At 48.7% G+C, this 20,042-nt stretch overlaps 1 protein-coding gene across 1 annotated transcript; it reads left to right on the top strand.

The window, feature by feature from the left end:
- The first annotated feature begins 2,030 nt into the window (after positions 1–2,030).
- Positions 2,031–19,526, top strand: PLLP (plasmolipin). The gene is made up of 4 exons (XM_079988507.1): positions 2,031–2,330; positions 14,098–14,271; positions 17,487–17,609; positions 19,076–19,526. The coding sequence occupies exons 1-4, from the start codon at positions 2,193–2,195 to the stop codon at positions 19,193–19,195; spliced, it is 555 nt and encodes a 184-aa protein (XP_079844633.1). The 5' UTR covers positions 2,031–2,192; the 3' UTR covers positions 19,196–19,526.
- The last annotated feature ends 516 nt before the right edge of the window (positions 19,527–20,042 follow it).

Genomic DNA, 20,042 nt, shown 5'->3' with positions numbered 1-20,042 from the left:
ATTAAACAATTTTAACAGAACAAATTATCAATCAATATAACCAATTACATTCCCCCCTTTTTTTTATTCCCCCCCCCCCATTCCTCTCTCTTCCACCCACTAAGGACTTCCCTCAGCTCCCCTCCCTGATTTGTTTGCATATATTATTCTCTGCATATTGTAAAATTGTACATATCATTGCCTTATCTGTCATATATTCTACTAATAAATTTGTGGATGTTTATTCAAAACCTGCCAAGGAGTCCAAATCAGTTTTTGGTTTTTTTAGATTAATGTGTCCTTTTATTTAAAATGCATCTCTGGGTTATTTGTGGGGCATAGGAATCCATTCATTCCCCCCCCCCAAAAAAATAGTCCGCCCCCCCCAAGGTCTGAGGGATAGTGGACCGCCCCCCTGCTGAAAAAGTTTGCTGACCCTTGCTTTAGGATATATGGTTTTCTTTACACATATACACAACCTGAGCGCAAGATAGTGGGGCTCACAGCATGAACGCCCCATCAGATCTTGCATCTCCATTAGTCTCATCTTTGGATGCAGCACAGAGCAAGCATGTCTCTGTCTCCAGCTGCCAGCCTGCTTCCAGCTCAGCTCACACACAAGCTCTGGCTATTGTTCTCTTACCCAACAGCTAGGGGTGGGGGTGGGAAGGCCCATACATTAGCCTGGAAAGCACCAGTACTTGGTTGTAGCTCTTGCAGCCTGGCTTATTCTTTTGGGATGTTGATGAGGACACTGAAGTGGTCAGCTAAGATCATTGCCTTACAAAGGAACTTGACTGGGGGGCTTGAGAAGTGGGATGCAGCCCCCAGGCTGGAAAAGTTTAGCTACACCTGACTCTAGATGTTTCCTCAGTAAATCTCACTGAGTTCAGCAGGACATGCTCTGCAGAAAGTGTGCTTAGGGTTCCATCCTTCCTTGCTCATGTGGCAGGTGGTTCTTCAGAAGCAGGGAAAAGGTCAAAGGTGAGGCAGGGGCATTTCTATGCTCCTTTCATGCCCTTCCTGCAGGTAGAGAGGGCTGGATTGACAACCAACACAAATACATGAATATTCTACTAAGGTGAACGTCATTATCAAAAAGAATGAAGGAGCAGGCATCCTTGGGAGGCTGGGTAGCTCAGTGGCTAGAACATCTGCCTTGCATGCAGAAGGTCTCAGGTTTGATCCTGGGCAACATCTCCAGGTCAGGCTGGGAATGTCTCTTGCCTGAAACCCTGGACAGCTGCTGCCAGTCTGTGTTGACAATACTAACCTAGATGGACCATCAGTTGGATCCATTACAGTGCAGCTTCCTATGTCAATAATTAACATAATTTGCCATTCAGGAGTAAGGCCCATGCGGTTAAAGGCGTTTCCTCCTGAGTAAGGATCTCCGGGGACTCAGCTTCCTCCCTGCCCCCCCCCCCCACTTTGCTATGTCAGGAGGAGAAGGGAGGCTTTTGAGGAGTGGCACAAAGTAAAGGTCCTTGGCAGAGAAAGAAAAGGTGACTCCTGTGTTGATTTGGGCCTTCCAACTCTATAATTAGACAATGATTCTGCGATTCACTGGAATTTTTTAAACTGAGGTCGGAAGGCCATCTGCCAGCATGGGAGCCAACTCCTTGGGGCTCACAAAATTCCGCATGAAGGGGCCGGGCACCCACAAATTTTGGTGCCAGGGCCATGCACACTGTATGGGACCCATGGCCCCGGGCACCCACGGTCGCGGGACCAAGTTGGCACTCCTGTCTGCCTGGGATTCTTTAGCTGTGCTTCCTGCGCTGCAGGGGGTTGGACTGGATGACCTTTGGGGATCCCTTCCAGCTATGCAATTCAATGATTCTGCGAGTCTATGATAAGACCGACGTCCTGATGCCAAGGAAAGAATCCCCTGCTGAGAAAGCTGCGGTCTCCAAAGCTGCGGCGCAGGGCTTGTTCCAGGAAGGTGGCAACCCGAGGGCGGGAAAGGGTTAAGCCGGCTGCCTGGCGGCGGCTGGGCTCGCCCTCCGGGGGCTTGGGCTCTCGGCGGCGGCGGCCCTGCCCTGCCTTGCCTGCCTCCTCCTCCTGCTGCTTGTGCTCGGCGGACGCGCCTTCGAGGCACCGGGACCAGCGTGCCGAGGCAGCCCCAGCAGCAGCAGCAGCCCGGCTCCCTACTCCGCCGGCCCCTCTCGTGGCCCGATCCCCCTCCGGGGGGCGCCGACCGCAGCCTCAGGATGCCCGAGTTCCCGGCCAAAGTCAGCACCCGGACCAGCACCCCCGCCGGGGCTCAGGGCGGCGGGCTGCTGCGCTCCTCCTCGGTGGACCTCGAATTCCTCCGCTCCCTCTTCGGGGTCCTGATGATCGTGGAAATCGTGAGTCGACCCCCGCCCCAAGCTCTTTCCGTTTCCCATCCCTCCTCCCGGGTCCTGCGGCCGAGAGAGGCGTCTTCCGAGAAGAGGGTGTCTCTGAGCGTGTGCAGAGTGCCGTCCTAGCCTAGTGGCTCCGTAGCGGCCAGGCGCGTCAGGCTAGGATCTCTTTCCCTCGCTCGTTGGCTTGAGCGCGGGGAGGGGCGTCGGAACATGGAGGGGGGTCCAAATCCGGCAGAACTGGCTCCCCACTTCGGAAAGGAGGGAAGTCATCTGATAACAACCCTTACCGTCGAAAGAGGGCTTCCAGAAGTCCAGTTGAGCTGCCCAACCGCACTATTATGAGGACGGAGTGGGGTGGGACTTTCCCTTAAGGCAGATCGCTTGTCTGTTTGTCCCCCCTGCGGCATAAGGGGTTGGGGAATTGGCGCTATCTCAGCAGCAGAGCAGCTGCTTGGCATGCAGAAGGTCTTCAGCAGGTGGTTTTTAAGCAGAGGTTGGATTCCTTGGCTGTGATGCATTGCTGCTGGTTGGACTAATGACTCTTGGCGGGGGGGTCCCTTCCATGTCCTATGATTCTGTGATTCCAAGGAGGGCTGGAAAAGACTCCCGGAAGAAGCCCCCTCTCCAGGCTGGGGGTTTGTGGGTTGACCCCAGGGCAGAAGAATCGTGGGCAGCGTGGAGGGATGATAGCGAGATGCAGAATGAAGTCGGGCAGAGCAGTGTCAATTGCACCTGCTTGCTGCTTTGCTTTGCCCTCTTCTGCTTTGCACCAAGCGGCAAAGGGCTTGAAAACGGGGACTAGCACCTTGAACTGGCTGTGCAGGGTGCCCCAGGGAGGTAGGACTGGTTCTTGCTCCAATGCAGATAATTTTACCTGCGAAAAATTGGAGGGTGAGTAGGGGTAACGGGCTTCCACCTCAATGTCTTGGCGCTTGCTGTGAAAATACTTTGGGCCAGGAAAGCAAAGAGTGCTCGTAAGTACCGGTATGTACAGCATACCTTTTCGCCTGCGTAATTTTGGGCTACAGGTGGGAGAACTGAATTCTGGAGTTATCTCCTGTGTAACAATAACATCCCTGCCAAGTTCCCAGCCAAGAGATGGAGGAGAGCTTTCCGCTCCGCATATACTAGCGTCATCTCAGACTTTTTTGAATTCTAGGCTTTCCAAATGATTTCATTTTCTGGGCTCCCTTCTTCCAATAATAGCCATTGATTTCACAAGGGACTTTGCAGACACCTGCGCTCAGAGCTGTTGTGCACGCAGGTCTCTTGTTTGTGTGCAAACATTTCCAGATTGTGGCTCTAAGCCAGCTCTTACCTTTACAGAGGAACAGAGTAGGACACCCGTGATTCCTGCATGGCAGGGGATTGGACTAGATGACGCTTGCGGTCCCTTCTAACTCTGCAGTTCTATGATTCCATTGCTTCTGTTTTCTAACTATTCACTGTAAGCCCCTTGGAACAGGGTATCTCCTTCTTTGTAAAGTGCTATGCACATTGGCACTCTGTGTGTGTGCACACTAATAAACCATCTCCAGCCTCTCCTAAAACCACACACAGAAGATTCATTAAAACTAGCACAGACTCTATTGTTTGGGGGGCTGTGGGTGGGTCAAACACTGCTTTGGAATACCAGAGCTGGGTTTGGGGGAGGCGGGGCAGGAGAGGCAACTTCTACACATTTTCAGGAGACTTCTGGTTCTGATAGAAGGTGACTGAGGGTTTATTTAATTCCCCCCAAGTTTGTGGCTGGCTGGCTGGCTGGCTGGCTGTCCCACAGAGTACCCAAATGGGAATGACTCCAGAAGAGGGACAAACTTTCCCCCAAACTTGTGTCATAAGAGGCAACCCACCCCACACTCTAAAAATGTACAGTAGGTTTTTCTAACTGGTGTTGTCCTGATGTTTTGGACCAATATTTGCAGCCATAGCAGACATGTAAAGCAAGAAGTGTTTCTAAGAATGTGCAAAGTACCTTTTCCTTGTTATGGTGGATATTCAACAGGCAACGACACTTTGGAAGATGTATTTTAATTGCAAACTGTCTTCTCAGAAGAATAACCGAATCCTGGCCACCATTTTTCTGGGGACAGCACAATGAGAGTGTGTCTGATTAGGATTCATGGGTGTAGCCAGGATTTTTGTGGGGGGTGGGCAGAACCTTAGTTAGCTATGCTATTTTTATTGATTTAGGGAGGGCTGCTCCCCCTCCCTGCCTCCTTTTGGCTACACCCATGTTAGGAATGCATTGCATATAACTTTTGTTTGTATATTCCTTTGAGGGTGGTTTTTTTTTTTTTTTTTAGTATGAAGCAATGTAAGAAATTTCCTAAATGAATAGAATGTCAGAATTGCCATCCTAAGCATCTGGAGGGCACCAGGTTGGGGAAGGCTGCTGGGTAGAATTTGTCTCCCTTTCCCCAGCTTCACAGGGCACAGATATGTGTCAGAAAAGGAGGGGTTCATTGGGGTGGTGGGGGCAGGTAGGCAGGCAGGAAACCCAGCCAGATGGGCGGGGTATAAATAATAAAATCATCACCCACCCACCCACCCAGCACAACACACCTCCAGTGCAGATCATGTAGGGTTTTCTACAGACAATCTATCCATCCATGTCTTGGAAGGTGATGGGGGTGGGGCAAAGCCTCTATTCATCACCCTCCAAAATGGCCTGAGAACAAAGGACTTGGATAGGATGTTTTGGTATGGTTTGTTTTTGCAAAAGGGAAGCCTTGAAGAATTGTTTCTTCTGCCTCCTGTGGTTAAGGTGGTCCTGTACCACCTCTGGACCCCCTAGCCTCATTCTCTTTTGAGGAACGGCATGGCTGCTGGCTAAGATACAAGAAGTTCCTGCTATTTGTGCTCTCTGGGAACAATTGGAAACATTTTTGCCCCAGCTGCAGTGTGTGTGATGTGAGTCTTTGTATTGTTTTTAAACCTACCTTTAATGGTTGGGGGGGGGGTGTTGTGTTCCTTTAAAACCTATTTTAGTTGTTTTCCTTGCATTATTTTAAATTGCCTTGAAATTTGCAAGAGGAGATTCACAAATTAGTTCTGGTGTGTGTGTGTGTGTGTGTAGACCAGTCTTTGCCAGTCTGGCACCCATCCAGATGTTTTGGAGCCCAACTCTCCTGACCGGGGCTGATGGGGCCTGTGGCCCCAAAGGGATGGAGAGCACAGGTAGGCAAAGGTGGATGTAGAGAGATTCAGCCTTAATGGGCGTCATAGCAAACGTCAGGGGGATAAAGGGGTTGTTCTTTCCTTTCCCCTCAATAAATTAACTATTGTCCACAGCTGGGTTGGAGAGTTGTAAAACATGCCTGTTGAGTTGGATTGCAGGGGGTTCGACTAGATGGCCCTTTGGCTCCCTTCCAACTCTACAATTCTATGAATTTGACTACAGAATAGGAGTATGTTCATTTCTTCCAGGCTGCTAAAAGGTGCGATTATCTGTGTGCACCTAAGGTTCACTTGATTTCAGCATAGCGGCATCTACCTCTTGAGTGGAAAAGGGCAGTTGCCTGGTGTAAAGGTCTCTCCAGAAGCAGAGAGAAATCATGAAATTGTAGAATTGTAGTATTGGAAGGGACCACATGGGTCACCGAATCCTACGCCCTGCAGTGCAGGAATCACAGCGCAATAATCCCTGACAGATGACCACCCAACCTCTGCTTTAAAAACTCCAATGAAGGAGTATTGGCCCCTTCTGAGGGAGTCAGTTTCCTTGTCAAATGGCTCTTACAGTCAGAAAGGTCTTCCTAATGTTGATTCAGAATCTCCTTTCTTGTAATTATCACAGCCTACAGAAATAACGCCAAGCCAAACCCAGTGGCAGCTAAGGTGAGGCGAAGGGTGGGAGGACAACAGTAGGTGGCGCCAGAGCTAGTAAGTGGTGGTGCCAACTAATTCTGGTTTGGTCTCTGCCTCCTCCCTGTTGAATTTGTTAATGGCAGCACTGAGTCAGAGGAGAAGGAAGCTGACGCCCTGTACCACCTGCTGGGCTGTTCGTAATCTACCTTGCTCTTCCTCCTCCTGCTGCGCTAACTAGATCTGAGCCATGGTTTGGCTTAGCGTTGTGTCCAAACCCAGGTTGGTGCTTTGGTGTCTCTCTGCATGCAAGCCATGATCTGTGGGGAAGTTTTCTTCTTGGCTTGTTGCTTGTGGTTTGGCTGGGGGAGATGAACCATGAACCAGGGTTGGGATGTAACGCTAAACCATGGTACAACAGCGGGGGTGGAGTGGGGGTAATGAAGCAGCATTGTATTTGCTAAGTCCCCACACTCCTGTGTCTTCACACTTAGTCATCGTTTGTTATTGTTGTTTAGTCGTTTAGTCATGTCCGACTCTTCATGACCCCATGGACCAGAGCACACCAGGACTCCTGTCTTCCACTGCCTCCCGCAGTTTGGTCAGATTCATGTTTGTAGCTTCGAGAACACTGTCCAGCCATCTTGTCCTCTGTCGTCCCCTTCTCCTTGTGCCCTCCATCTTTCCCAACATCAGGGTCTTTTCCAGGGAGTCTTCTCTTCTCATGAGGTGGCCAAAGTATTGGAGCCTCAGCTTCAGGATCTGTCCTTCCAGTGAGCACTCAGGGCTGATTTCCTTCAGAATGGATAGGTTTGATCTTCTTGCAGTCCATGGGACTGTCAAGAGTCTCCTCCAGCACCATAATTTAAAAAGTCATTGTTTAGCTTCATATTATTTGCAAACTGGGCCTCTGGACTTTGCCCAGTTCAGTCACTGGAAATGTGCGATATTTGTACAGTTATGTAATTCCATGCTCTAGACTTCCTGATCCTACTGGGGTGGGAGGTATTTTAGATGGTGATGTGTGTTGTGCCACATTCTTGAAATAAGTGGAGCATCTGCCCTTCTGCATTTTGCCCCCCTGCCCCCAGCTTGATCTGCTGACTTGGGCCCCAGAACTCTGCCCCCAAGTCCTGCCCTGGTGGCACCACCACAGAAGCTTGGGGACGGACAAAAGAACTTTTGTGGATGATTTTCTGACTTGGCAACCCACCTGCAGCAGCAGCAGCAGAGTCTGAGGTCAGTGCTCTGCAGAAAGCAGCACAGGCTGGGCTAACGAGGAGTCTGAGCAGACAGAGAAGAACAGTTTCTAACAAGAGCTGAAACTGTGGGTGCTGTTTCATAAGGCTTCATGAGTAGCTCGTTAAGGATCTTCTGCCTGTTCCATTCCCCCTCCCATTATTTTACTGAACTTTTAATGTGGAAAAAATACAAGTTACATCAGGTGTGAACCAAAAGCATCTGCTTTTGGCTTTACATATTAAAAAGAGTGAATAAAGCTATTGTTACAAAAGTTGGGTGCCACCCCCACTCTCTGCTGAGCAGGGTTCCAGGCATTCACCCATGATTAGTAGAAATGATGCAGCAGAGACTGTCATAGCTTTAAGAAATATAGTTTATTTACATCTTCAGCTTACATGGAGAGAATCCAGAACTTAAAGCATGGTCATTTCAAGATGGGCTTGTTCCTCACAGCAGTGCAACCCTGGCAGCGGCGTAGCGTGGGTTGTCAGCACCCGGGGCAAGGCAAGTAATTTGCGCGCCCTAACCCGTGGATTTGCGCCCCCTAACCCTAACCCCCAGATGTTGCGCCCGGTGCGGCCGGCCCCCCCTGCACCCCCCATGCTACGCCACTGAACCCTGGAGTCAAACCTGGGCATCTCCCAGCCAGCCTTCAGCCAGCCTCTCCCTTCTTTTTCCTAGCACACCTTGCTTAAGACACTCTTTTCCTGTCACTTTCCACCCAGTGACCCTGGCAACCTTCTGTCTGCCCAGCAGGAGTGCCAACTGGCCCTGCGATCATGAATGTCCAGGGCCGTGGGTGCCATGAAGTGTGCATGGCCCTGTAACCAAAATTTGAGTGCCTGGCACCCAGGAGAATTTGGTGGGTGCTTGGGCACCCAGGGTTCCAGGGAGTTGGCACTAATGCTGTCTAGACCCAAAATTCCTCTTTGATGCGGTGTCAACACCTGTTGTCATGTTAAAGCCTCTATCCCAGGTAAAGCTGTGGCTTGGAAAGGAACCTTAGCCTGTATTTTTCCACTGTCCTGCAATCTTCTCTTCAATACTCCAAATAAGCACCCAACTGCCACACCCCAGCCAGCAGCCCAACGATTTTGCATCTGGTCCCAGCTGTTGGGCCTCAGGGTCCTAGTGAAGAATAAGGTAGATCTGGCAAGGTGAAGGTCAGCCCGCACCTATTGAGGAGGATACTTCTTCTGACTTCATGCTTCCTCAAAAAAATACCACCCAGGTTGGCCCTTAGAGGCATGTGGGGGGAGGAGTGGGGCTCTGGGGTAAGTTTGTACCCCCTCAGATGCCCCTTTCATTATCTCCTAGTGGGAGTTTCAGCTGTTGTTCTTTCATGTTTACCTTTGCCGCTGCCTCTTCCTCCAAGGAACTCAGGAGAGCGCATGTGGCTGTTTCTCTCATCCCCATTTTATTTTCACAATAATTCTGTGGGGTTAAGAAGAGAGAGAGAAACCAAAGACTGACAAACTATCTCAAGAAGGTGAGCCTTCATAGTTGAGTAGTCTCTCAGATTTCTCTGATCATATTCCACAATATCACGTTGTTTTGTTTTAAGCATGTGCGTGGAATGTGTGTGGTAAAAACACAACTCCAGGGGGTTAAGAACACGTCTTTCAGCTTAGGTTTGCTGTGGTTGCACACCACAGAGGCAGGCTCCATTATCCTGCCCTGTCCTTAATTCGTATTGTTACATGCACCCCACTCCCCAAGTAATGGGAGACTTCAGAGGTGCTAGTGCACACCTGTGTCTTCCCAGCTTCAGACAAGACTAGAAAAGACTGGCCTACTCTTCTCCTACCCCCAGAATGACATTGCCTCCAATCAGGTGAGGGAGGAAAGTCTGGCCCAGGGGTCTGCAACCTTTAAGACAGAAATAGCCACTTGGACCCGTTTCCAAAGGAAAAAAAATCTGGGAGCCGCAAAACCATTGCAACATTTAAAACAAACATATCTCTGGAGCCGCAATCTGACAGCGGGCGGGAAGGTGACGTCGGGACGATGCGTGAGTAACGCACGCACCACCCCCATGCGACGTCACAGCCAGTACAGCGCCTGCCACAGTGGGGAGTGTCGGGGCGCACAATGCGCCTCCTCCCCTCACTAGTATCCGCTCCGGAGCCGCGGCAAAGGTGTAAAAGAGCCACATGCGGCTCCAGAGCCGCGGGTTGCAGACCCCTGGTCTGGCCCCTTCTTCTGGAAGCATCACTAGCCAGTAATTTCTATGACAACACACCTGTCCTGGGCCAACTCTTTAGTCATGTAAAAAGATGCTTAATGGACTTGGCTAGGGCCACTTAACAGACTGGTCTGACTCGTTCCTTCTATGTTTGAGGGTGGAATCCAAACATGCCATCCATGCCATCACCCCAGTTCTATCATGCTATATTTCATTGCTAAGTTGCTCTCATTTTCCCTCCTCCTGAGCAGTTTCTGGACACTTTAATAGTTGTGTTTTTTATAGTTAATAAGGGTGCCTTTTTATGTGGCGCCAAACCGAACACCTGAAACAGTTGCCTCACTCTGCTCAATGATAGGACCAGCTCTGCATGGCACAGAAGAGCAAACAGTGACATGGCAAAGGTGGGAGAAAACAGCTGGGATTCACCCATCTCTGCCCAAAGTGACAGTTGTAAAAATATTCATATCCTAAAGCCCTCCCCAACTGACCAGGCACCCAAGCTATCCTCCTCTCCTCTGCACAATGAAAACGGCTGGTATTAGCTGCCGTGCCCACCATTTGTTTGCTTTTTGTTTTGTTTTTTGCTTCTTTGGAATGTATCCATGAAGGAAACAAAGGGAGCTGGATCAGTAGGTAGAGAGGAGGGGTGGGGGTGGGGAAGGAGGCAGTGAATGGAAATGTTCTGTGACACTTCCCCAATGTCATTGCATTATTGCCGTCTGGACTAGAGGGCAATGAAAGTGAGACAAAAAACAGGCAAACCAGAACATATATAGTTTCAGGGGCATGCACTAACTGGACATGCAGTACATCTGCCCCCAAACTTTTCCATATGTAAAAACTACTGAAAGCCTATGACCACCCTGATAGTATTATGGGTATGAATCTTCATAGAATCAGAGTTGTGAGAGACCCCTTGGGTAATCTAGCCCAACCCCCTGAGATGCAGGAATCACTGCTCAAGAATTCCTGACAAATGGCCATCCAACTTCTGTTTAAAAACCTCCAGGGAAGGGAGAGTCCACCACCTTCCAAAGGAGTCTGTTCCACTGTCAAATGGCTTTTATTGTCAGAAGGTTCTTCCTAATGTTTAGTTAGAATCTTCTGTCTTGTTACTCGAATCCATCAGTTCAGGTCCTCCCCTCAGGAGGAGTGGAAAACAAGCTTGCACCATCTACCCAGGGACAGCCCTTCAGATATTTGAAGATGGCTATCATTTCTCCTCTCAGTCTCCTCTTCTCCAGGCTGAACATTCCCAAGTCCTTAAACTGATCCTCATAAGACTTGATTTCCAGAACCTGTATCATCTTGGTCACCCCTCCTCTGTGCACACTGCAGCTTGTCAATAGTCTTCTTAAACCATGGAGTCCACAAATGGACACAGGACTGACCAAGGGTCTGACTAAGGCAGAATAAAAGGTAAAGGTAAAGGTACCCCTGCCCGTACGGGCCAGTCTTGACAGACTCTGGGGTTGTGCGCCCATCTCACTTAAGAGGCCAGGGGCCAGCGCTGTCCGGAGACACTTCCGGGTCACATGGCCAGCGTGACATCGCTGCTCTGGCGAGCCAGAGCCGCACACGGAAACGCCGTTTACCTTCCCGCTGGTAAGCGGTCCCTATTTATCTACTTGCACCCGGAGGTGCTTTCGAACTGCTAGGTTGGCAGGCGCTGGGACCGAGCAGCGGGAGCGCACCCCGCCGCAGGGATTTGAACCGCCGACCTTTCGATCGGCAAGTCCTAGGCACTGAGGCTTTAACCCACAGCGCCACCTGCGTCCCAGAATAGAGTGGTACTATTACATACTTCCCTTGATCTGGACACTAGACTTCTGTTGATGCAGGTTATAATTGCATTATCCTTTACTGCTGCTGCACCATGCTTGTAGATATGATGCACACAACAGAGGAGGATGCCTGAGGGGTCTCAATGCCCAGCTGCCACTGCCTCTGATAACCGCCCCGCCTGCAAGGCTGTGAGAGACCAATTACTTTCCTACTTGTTTGCAAACCTGCAGGGCTGAACAGGGCTTCGTCCAGCCAGAGATGGGGGGGAAAGTTGATTGTGTTGTTCTTTAAAGGCAGACTTACCTACTTTTAACTTTTCAAAACAGAGTGTGAACTAAAGTAGTCATCCTTTGAAATGTACACTTCTCTAAATTTTGAAGTGTAATTTCTTCAGCCATTTAATGTGCACAAACGTGCATGTATTGATGACAATATTATAAAAACCACATTTTATTATGGGAAATTGCTTTGCAAATATATTAGGATAAATTTGCACTAAGCAGTTGATGAATTTTCATGCGGACTTTCATCCTGTCTTTTTTTTTTTTACAAACTGATATGGACATTCAGAGAACTAAACTTCAGATAAAAAGAAGAAGAGAGAAGCTGAGAGAAGCCAAAGTTGATTTATTGGCCCCCCCTAGCCCACCCCTGTTGTCCTCTCCTCCACACTTCGGTTTGCAGTCAGCCTGATGTGGGTCCTACAGAGTGCCTTGCCAGTGCCAGCCTTTCAATAGCCTTTTGTGCTGGATCGTGCATGGCTGTGCTTGATGCCCCAAGGAATGGGCAATCTGATAACTATCAAGCTGGATTTGAAAACAGCTTTATCCTTTTGCTAAAGTTAATAAAGCAGGACTAACGACGGAAGTCAGCGGCAGCCAGGCTGCTGCAGGCAATTGGCTGCCATGGGAATATCTCCTTTCTCCTCCCTCCTTGAAAGCAGAACCCCCTTCCCCTCACTTGCCATCAATTACATGCCAAATTTGTTGCTGGCCACCTCTAGTCAAGCCCAGAGCAGAATTTCAGCTGTGCATTCGGCCTCCTGTACCAACCGCAACATCATCATCAATATATTTCTTTTCTTAATAGCTATTGTGGAGGCAGGGAAGGAGAAGCCTGAAAGAGAAGGCATTGTCCAGACCAAAGCAACAGGAGAGAGCCAGAGTGTTTATGCCGGAGACAATGTCTCTTTGGCCACATAGCGCCTCTTTCATGGCCACCAGCAATGAAAGACTTTTGTGGAGTCACCGGCGGTAAATCAAGCCCCTGGCCAGCTGCTTTAACTGCATCATTCTCCTCCTCCTCTACCTCCTCCCTGTCAGAGGGATAGTAATACTTTGGAGATGATGTGAGGTGTCCTCTTCCTTAACCTGATGCCTCCACTTTCTAAGCTACTTGCCTCCAGCTGGTGAACTCGATGTTCTCTTTGTGGGTGCAGAAATCAACCAGTCCCTGCAAGCTGGGAGTCTGCACAGTCATTTCCTATTGTTAATCTTATTTATGACAACGTTTTCAATGTGCATGTTTGCTTCTTGTTTTTTAATTTTTTCTATGGTTGCAAGTGCGTTGTGGGCAGAAAATTGCTTGCTTGTTTACTCTCCAGCAGCCAAGGGGCTGGATGACTTAGCCAAGGCGGCAGCAGGAGCAGACAGGAGCTGTGCCCCACTAGCCCCAGAGCCAGGAAAGAGACAATGGGCAACAAGCCCCTAGGGAGGTATAACGTTGCTTCCAGTGACTGAGCAGAAGCCAAGAGTGTGCCTACGTAACCATGGACACAGACACCATGAGGCGGTTTGCAGGCACCTGAAGTATATTGCATTGGTGCTTGAGAGAGAATGAAGAGCTTGCGCCAAAGTTGCCAGGTGCCTTTATTCTGCACATCTGTGTCATTAGGAATAAATTCAGTGGAACTGTGTGCCACAGTGAAATGTACTATATTGCGGCAATGCCTGTTTGCCCTGGGAGTGAAGTACAGTAGTGTGGTGGGGTTGGAGCTTACCTACCGCCTCTTTCAGATGACATGCACCACAGTTTAAGAAGGGTATTGACAAGCTGAAAAGTGGGCAGAGGACGATGACTAGGATGAGAAAGAGTCTGGAAACTAAGCCTTATTTATGAGGAATGGTTGAGGGAGTTGGGCCTGGAGGAGATGGAGAGGTGAAATGATAGCTCTCTGCAAATACAGTGGTACCTCGGGTTAAGAACTTAATTCGTTCCGGAGGTCTGTTCTTAACCTGAAACTGTTCTTAACCTGAGGTACCACTTTAGCTAATGGGGCTCCCGCTGCCAATACTGCACAATTTCTGTTTTCATCCTGAAGCAAAGTTCTTAACCCGAGGTACTATTTCTGGGTTAGCAGTCTGTAACCTGAAGTGTCTGTAACCTGAAGCATCTGTAACCCGAGATACCACTGTATCTAAAAGGCTGTCACATGGAAGATAGAGCAAGTTTGTTTAATGCTGCTCCTGAAGGTAGGACCTGAACTGAAGAATTGAAATGACAAGAAAGGAGATTCTGACTAAAGATCAGGAGGCACTTTCTGACAGAAAAAGATGTCTGGCAGCTGGTGGACTTTCACTGGAGGTTTTTCAGCAGAGCTTGGATGGTCATCTGTCATGGAAGCTTTAGCTTTGATTCCTGCATTTCAGGGGGTTGGACTAGATGACCCTTGGGGTTCCTTCCAACTCCAATTCTGCAAAATATCCTTCACTAGCAAAAGTTGTCAATGTCCTTTTTTCTGTTGTGCAGGTGCTGGGATGCCTGGTGTGGGCCCTCATTGCCGACACATATTACCAACCGTACCCTTCCTACGGGTGGGTGATGTTTGTCGCTATCTTCTTCTGGCTGGTAACAGTCATCCTTTTTGGGATGTACCTCTTCCAACTCCAGGCGAAGCTCTACATGATTCCTTGGCCTATTGTGGTGAGTACCCAATACCCTTCCTCAGCCTGGGGCCCTTCAGTTGTTTTGAACTACAGCTTCCAGGTGCTCTGGCACACCCTACCCCAAGCCCTCTCCCCCTCCCCCCACTGTCCTCCAGATGGTTTGGGCTACAGCTTTCAGCTGTGCCTGCCTGAGGGCTGATGGGAACTGTAGATCAAACCACCAGGAGGGCAGTGGGGGTGGCAGGAAGTCTGGCCTTTCCTGTTAAGTTCTGGAAGCCTAGCTACCTCCCTATTTATCAATTTATTTATTTTTTAATGTATGCACTGCTGCATCATAAAAAAATCAAAGCAGTTTGCAACAATAGGCAACTCTCCGTTTATGCAATTTGGCTCATGCACAAGCGTATGTACACGAGGCGCCAGGAAATCAATCGATCAAAATGGCAGAAAGCCGTGTAAAGGGCAAAAATTGCTTTGTAAATTGACACAAGGGCTTAAAAGCTGGCTCAGTAGTAGACAGTGCAACTGTCTTAACCAGGGTGTCACATGTTGGCAGCTATGTGCCCCCATCAGCAGTTTGGCTGCTACATGCTGCCCCAGTTGGAGCATTTGGGCGAGGCCCAGGGCAGCCCCCCATAGGGTGCATCGCAGTAAACCAGCCTCAAGGTTACCAACATATGAACTTTAGGGAGCACATACTTTAGAGAGCAGCCTTTGTGCCTCTCTTCTGCTGTTAATGCCCGATTGTAATTCGTGCAGCTTTCACAGGAAAGAGAAAAGACATTTGTAAGGCATATAAGCCTTTTTGCTCGGGATAGGTTCTGATGGTCACAGGACCAGCTGAGCTAGTAGAATTAAATGATAGGGACGCAGGTGGCGCTGTGGGTTAAAGCCTCAGCGCCTAGGACTTGCCGATCGAAAGGTCGGCGGTTCGAATCCCTGTGGCGGGGTGCACTCCCACTGCTCGGTCCCAGCGCCTGCCAACCTAGCAGTTCGAAAGCACCTCCGGGTGCAAGTAGATAAATAGGGACCGCTTACCAGCGGGAAGGTAAACGGCGTTTCCGTGTGCGGCTCTGGCTCGCCAGAGCAGCGATGTCACGTTGGCCACGTGACCCGGAAGTGTCTCCGGACAGCGCTGGCCCCTGGCCTCTTAAGTGAGATGGGCGCACAACCCCAGAGTCTGTCAAGACTGGCCCGTACGGGCAGGGGTACCTTTACCTCTACCTTTACCTTTACTTTATTTCACCTTGTGTTTAAATAGAAGTATTGTGGGTTGATTTTTTTAATTTTATTAAAAAATGCAAAATGGGCCTTAGGGAGGTGATACGGAATTTACAGCATTCTAACAGCAGCAGGTGAAGATTGCCCCTGGCACCAGGGACATCAGCTTAGTTGAGTCCTGCAGGAAACAGTTAACAGTCTCCACTTCTGCAGCAGTTCAGCAAGTCCCTTCTCTTCTTCTGTGGAACAGCAAAGTGCCACCTCCCCATTCTGCCAGTCCAGAAGGCAGAGACAGGAAAGGAACAGTGCTCTCATTGTTACACTTTCATAACCAGTATGACTAGAATTCCTACAGCCATCTAAGCAGAAACTGTTGCCAAAATTCCAAAACTGAATGGGCGACTCTTGCAGTTGGTCCTGTGCAAATCAGCGAAGTGCGCACTTGTTTTGGCCACAGAACATCCTAGTCCAAGTGACCTTTATCAGTCAGGAACAGATCCACGAAAGGGTCCCCTCCACACAGCTCACTTACAGAGAATTGCATGTGCTTTTTTCATCTAAGATGAAGCCAGACATAAATATTAAGGCTGGTGCAACATGTTGAATGCTTCTAGCTTCACAGTTTGAACGGTGCATACCAGCAAACTGGAGGCTACTCTTGCTTGTCTGCCAGTGCTTCAAGTGGACTGCTTGTCTTTTCTAAAATTAATTTTAATTACCATGGTTAAAGAACCATTATTCAGCTTGTTTTTTTTTTTTTAAAAAAGGAAAGTTGGTTTGCTTGCTTGTTAAAAAAACACAGAACTGTTCAGGGGAATGTGCATTCATGAGGTCGCAGGCGCTAGCCATTCAGTACTGATGACATTTGACTTCTGCTGCAAAGTTGCATAACCAGAGGATTTTTTTTCTAGAGCTTGAAAAAAAATGTATGATTGCTGTACAGGGGAGAGGCTATAGCTCATTGGTGAAACACACACATTGCATGCAGGAGACCCAGGCTCAATTTCCATTTTCACATAAAAGAATCAAGTAGCAGGTGATGGAGAAAAGTCTCTACCTGATCCTGAGGAAAGCTGCTGCCATTCAGAGTACAGATGAATGGTCTAGATCAGGCATCCCCAAACTTGGCCCTCCAGCTGTTTGGGGACTACAATTCCCATCAGCCCTGACCACTGGTCCTGTTAGCTAGGGATGGTGGGAGTTGTAGTCCCAAAAGAGCTGGAGGGCTGAGTTTGGGGGTGCCTGGTCTAGATGGACCAGTGGTCTAGCTCAGGTTTGTAACCAAACACAGTAAAGCTGCTTCCAGCCCATAACTAAAATTATTACCCAATAAACACTATTATTTGCCTAGTGTTATATATCTGAATCAGAACAATCCTCAGAATCCTTTTCACTAAGATAAGCAAAACTATTGTATCCAATCTCTGTGGATTTGTACCCTAGAATTTTCACCAGTGTGCTAGTTTGTTTGCATTCTCCTTGAGCAAAGGATGCTACAAGTAAAATCTCTTCATTCTTGGAGGAACGCTGAGGGCAGTGCCATGGCAGCAAACTCATGCACCTGGCTGGTTAGGAGGAAGACTGGGTGTGGGAGAGGTGATTGGAAACACATGCCCATTTTCATCTCCCGGAACAACCTCGTGCGGGGGAGAAAATGGGCATCTTATTGGCTAACACCTGTGAGATCATACAGGCTTCAGTTCCTGTAGCAGCTTTGCAACTTATTTAAAATGTTTGTGCGGAGTTTCTTTTTGTAAGAAAAAAGGAAAAAGCACACATTATAAAGATGCAGTCAGTCCCCACCTGAAGCATGAGGGCGAGAGGCAAGAGCAAGATTCAGCTCATATGCATAAGGCAGGTCATGGCATCCAGGTCACCTGCAGTTGAACAATCTGCTGTGAGAATTGTCAAGAATGTTAGGAACATAGGGAGATGCTTTTCTTTGAGTTGCAGCCCTTCCCCAATGTTCTGTAGGTCTTCGCCTTTAGACCTCATGGAATGTCCTCCAAGACTGTCTTCTTTTTCTTCCAGCTAGTGGTATTCAATGTTGCTGCGTCCGTCTTGTATGCAACAGCTTTCATCACAAGCGCGGCTTCTGTTGAGCCGTACTCCTGGCCGCACTCACCAGACTACAACAGAAGAGCCTCTGCCTCGGTGAGTTAACCCTTTGCACTTGCATCCCCGTTGCACTTGTTGCCGGGGGGCGGGGAGGGGGGAAGAAACGCCGTCATCTGAAATATGCGGTTTGCTGAATTTCGCAATCCAGCGAAGCTGAGTGCACAGAAACGCATATGCTAAGGTAAAGGGTGCCTAAGAGTGCACACGTTGGTGAAAACAACATACAAAATTTCTTTAGGGAAAACTGCTTTGCCAAAAAGATGGAATCGCATAGAAAAATGTGTAACTTACAGAAAAGTTGCACTAAAATGTTGAGTTTTCATGAGGACTTTTTGTTTAAAAGAACACAATGGTGTGAAAATGTGGAGAACTGAATGAGGGGGAAAGTGAGAATCTGAGAGAACCCAAAATTGACAGCTTCACCTATCCCTGCCCATCAGAATATGAAGGGAGCCTCCAGATGACTCTGAGCAACCCCTTTTCCTTTTACCATGCCTACATAGTTATATGACCCCAATTGCCCCCACAGTACTCAGCCCCCCCCCATCCCCTGCAATGCCATCTGTAAATATATGGTGTTAGCTTGCTAGTACATCATTTTGTGTACTCATCCAGAGCTTGCAGTGCCAGCAATGAGGTAACGTTCAGTAACTGGGAATCCAGCTGAAACTACATAATGTGTTCTGTCCTCCCCCCTGGAGTAACTCAGCTCCTTAGTCCAGTGCCAGCCACCAGCATGACGGGTGATGTGTAATGCTGTGTTAACCAGTTTTGGCTAGGCAAGGGCACGCTGGCACACCACCCTCAATTTCCAGGTTATCATTTTGTACTGTGCTTTTACTGAAATCCACTGCAGGCTGAAATGGACATATTTATGTTAAAACCTCAGTCCTAAACGGATTTAACAGCTCAGAGGGAGATCCTTCTTTGCATCTCACTTACTCATTCTTATTTTTAAGAACTCAAGGCCGTGGAGTTCTTGAATGTTGTGCTGAGTATTGACATAGTCCTTGGCTGGAAGCTACTTTTTCTTATGTTATTAACAGCCACCAGAGTGGATGTTTTGAAAGGCTTCAGTGCTGAAACTCAGCTTCTGCATTTGGCCTTTGTCCATATGATCCAATAAATGCCCAGCAGATTTGTGCACAAGACCAGTTCCCATCTCTCCCTTTAAAACTGCTACTCTAGCTGCCAGAAGAGGCAAGCTACTTTTAATTGAGATTTTAAGCAGAAAAGTGTATTGTTTCTACTGCAAGCAGTGGGGATCTTCACAGCAAATGTTGGGTTCATCAGCATTTTCCTACTGAAGCTTTTTTATTCCTCTTCAGCCAAAAAGGCTCCCAGAGGCTTACATAAACTCAGTAGAAACAACCACCACTGCAATCTTTGCCTGCACATTTACAATCTAATCATCATACGATGACTTGGGACCCAGGATGGACCTACAGCTTACTCACCTAAGCTCCTGGGACATTAATGCCCCCGTCTCCTGTCTTTTGCAGTTTTTTGCTTGCCTGGTGATGATTGGCTACGGGGTCAGTGCCTGCCTCAGCATTCGAGCCTGGAGGGGATATGGGAGTAACACAGCAACCAGCCAAGCAACCGTTTCTAATCACGCCTGAAAACTGTGGGCCATTTTTAATCAACACAACTTGACTGGGTGACAGTGGCTACTGGGGCCTTTGGGTGTTTGGTGTCTTCCCTCTGCCCCTTTCCCTTCCAGACCTAGTACTCTGAATGCTATTCCCAGTCCCAGCTTTAGCATGGCCTTTGCCAAGTATGCTGTATGTGTTTCTAACGCCATCTATAGCTGGTTAAAGCATCCCACCCCATACTTTGCACTAATTATTATCCTCAGACTGGTCAAGGGCCAGCTGAATCAATGGAGCAAAGCCAGCAAGAGACAACCCAAGGGCTGGTTCTCTCTCTCTCTCTCTCTCTCTCTCTCTCTCTCTCTCTCACACACACACACACACACACACACACACACACACGACTTGTGGCTTGCAGTGAGTCAGCACAGGTAACACCCCATTTAGTAATCTCAGCATTTTATGCCACTTTTGACCCAATGCTTCTGCAGGGACTGCCCTGTACAAACAGAAATCAAGTGGTTGAAATTAAGGGGGAACCTGCCTTTCCGTACCTTGGCTGCATGTGATCTTATTGCTAAAGGCCACTGCATGTGGTGACCATTCAAAATTGCAGGGTCAGATCTGTGCCGGCGATTTGACACTGCACAAGCCTGGTGCACACAGGTATTTGCCATCACTTGATGACCGGCAGCTGAATGTGTCAACTGACTACACTGAGCAAGCATCAGGTTCAAAGGGTCATCAAAGTGCTCTGAAGTGGGAAGATGGTCCACTGAGCCCCACTGTCATCAAGGGATGGACACGCTCCTGTGAAGCAGCCCAGAGGATGCCCATCTCCAGGGACGGCCAAGCCAGCACGTCTCACCAAAAACTA

The sequence above is a fragment of the Podarcis cretensis genome, assembly GCF_951804945.1.
Source record: "Podarcis cretensis genome assembly, chromosome: 8".
Lineage (NCBI taxonomy): Eukaryota > Metazoa > Chordata > Lepidosauria > Squamata > Lacertidae > Podarcis > Podarcis cretensis.
The sequence above is the reverse complement of the archived record's forward strand: the minus strand, read 5'-3'. Positions and strand labels throughout refer to the sequence as shown.

Excerpts from the sequence above, each read along its gene's own strand:
- PLLP (XM_079988507.1), top strand. The coding sequence starts at position 2,193 with ATGCCCGAGTTCCCGGCCAAAGTCAGCACCCGGACCAGCACCCCCGCC. Across the intron at positions 14,272-17,486 it reads TGATTCCTTGGCCTATTGTG|CTAGTGGTATTCAATGTTGC; the intron begins GTGAGTACCCAA and ends TTTTTCTTCCAG. Across the intron at positions 17,610-19,075 it reads ACAGAAGAGCCTCTGCCTCG|TTTTTTGCTTGCCTGGTGAT; the intron begins GTGAGTTAACCC and ends TGTCTTTTGCAG.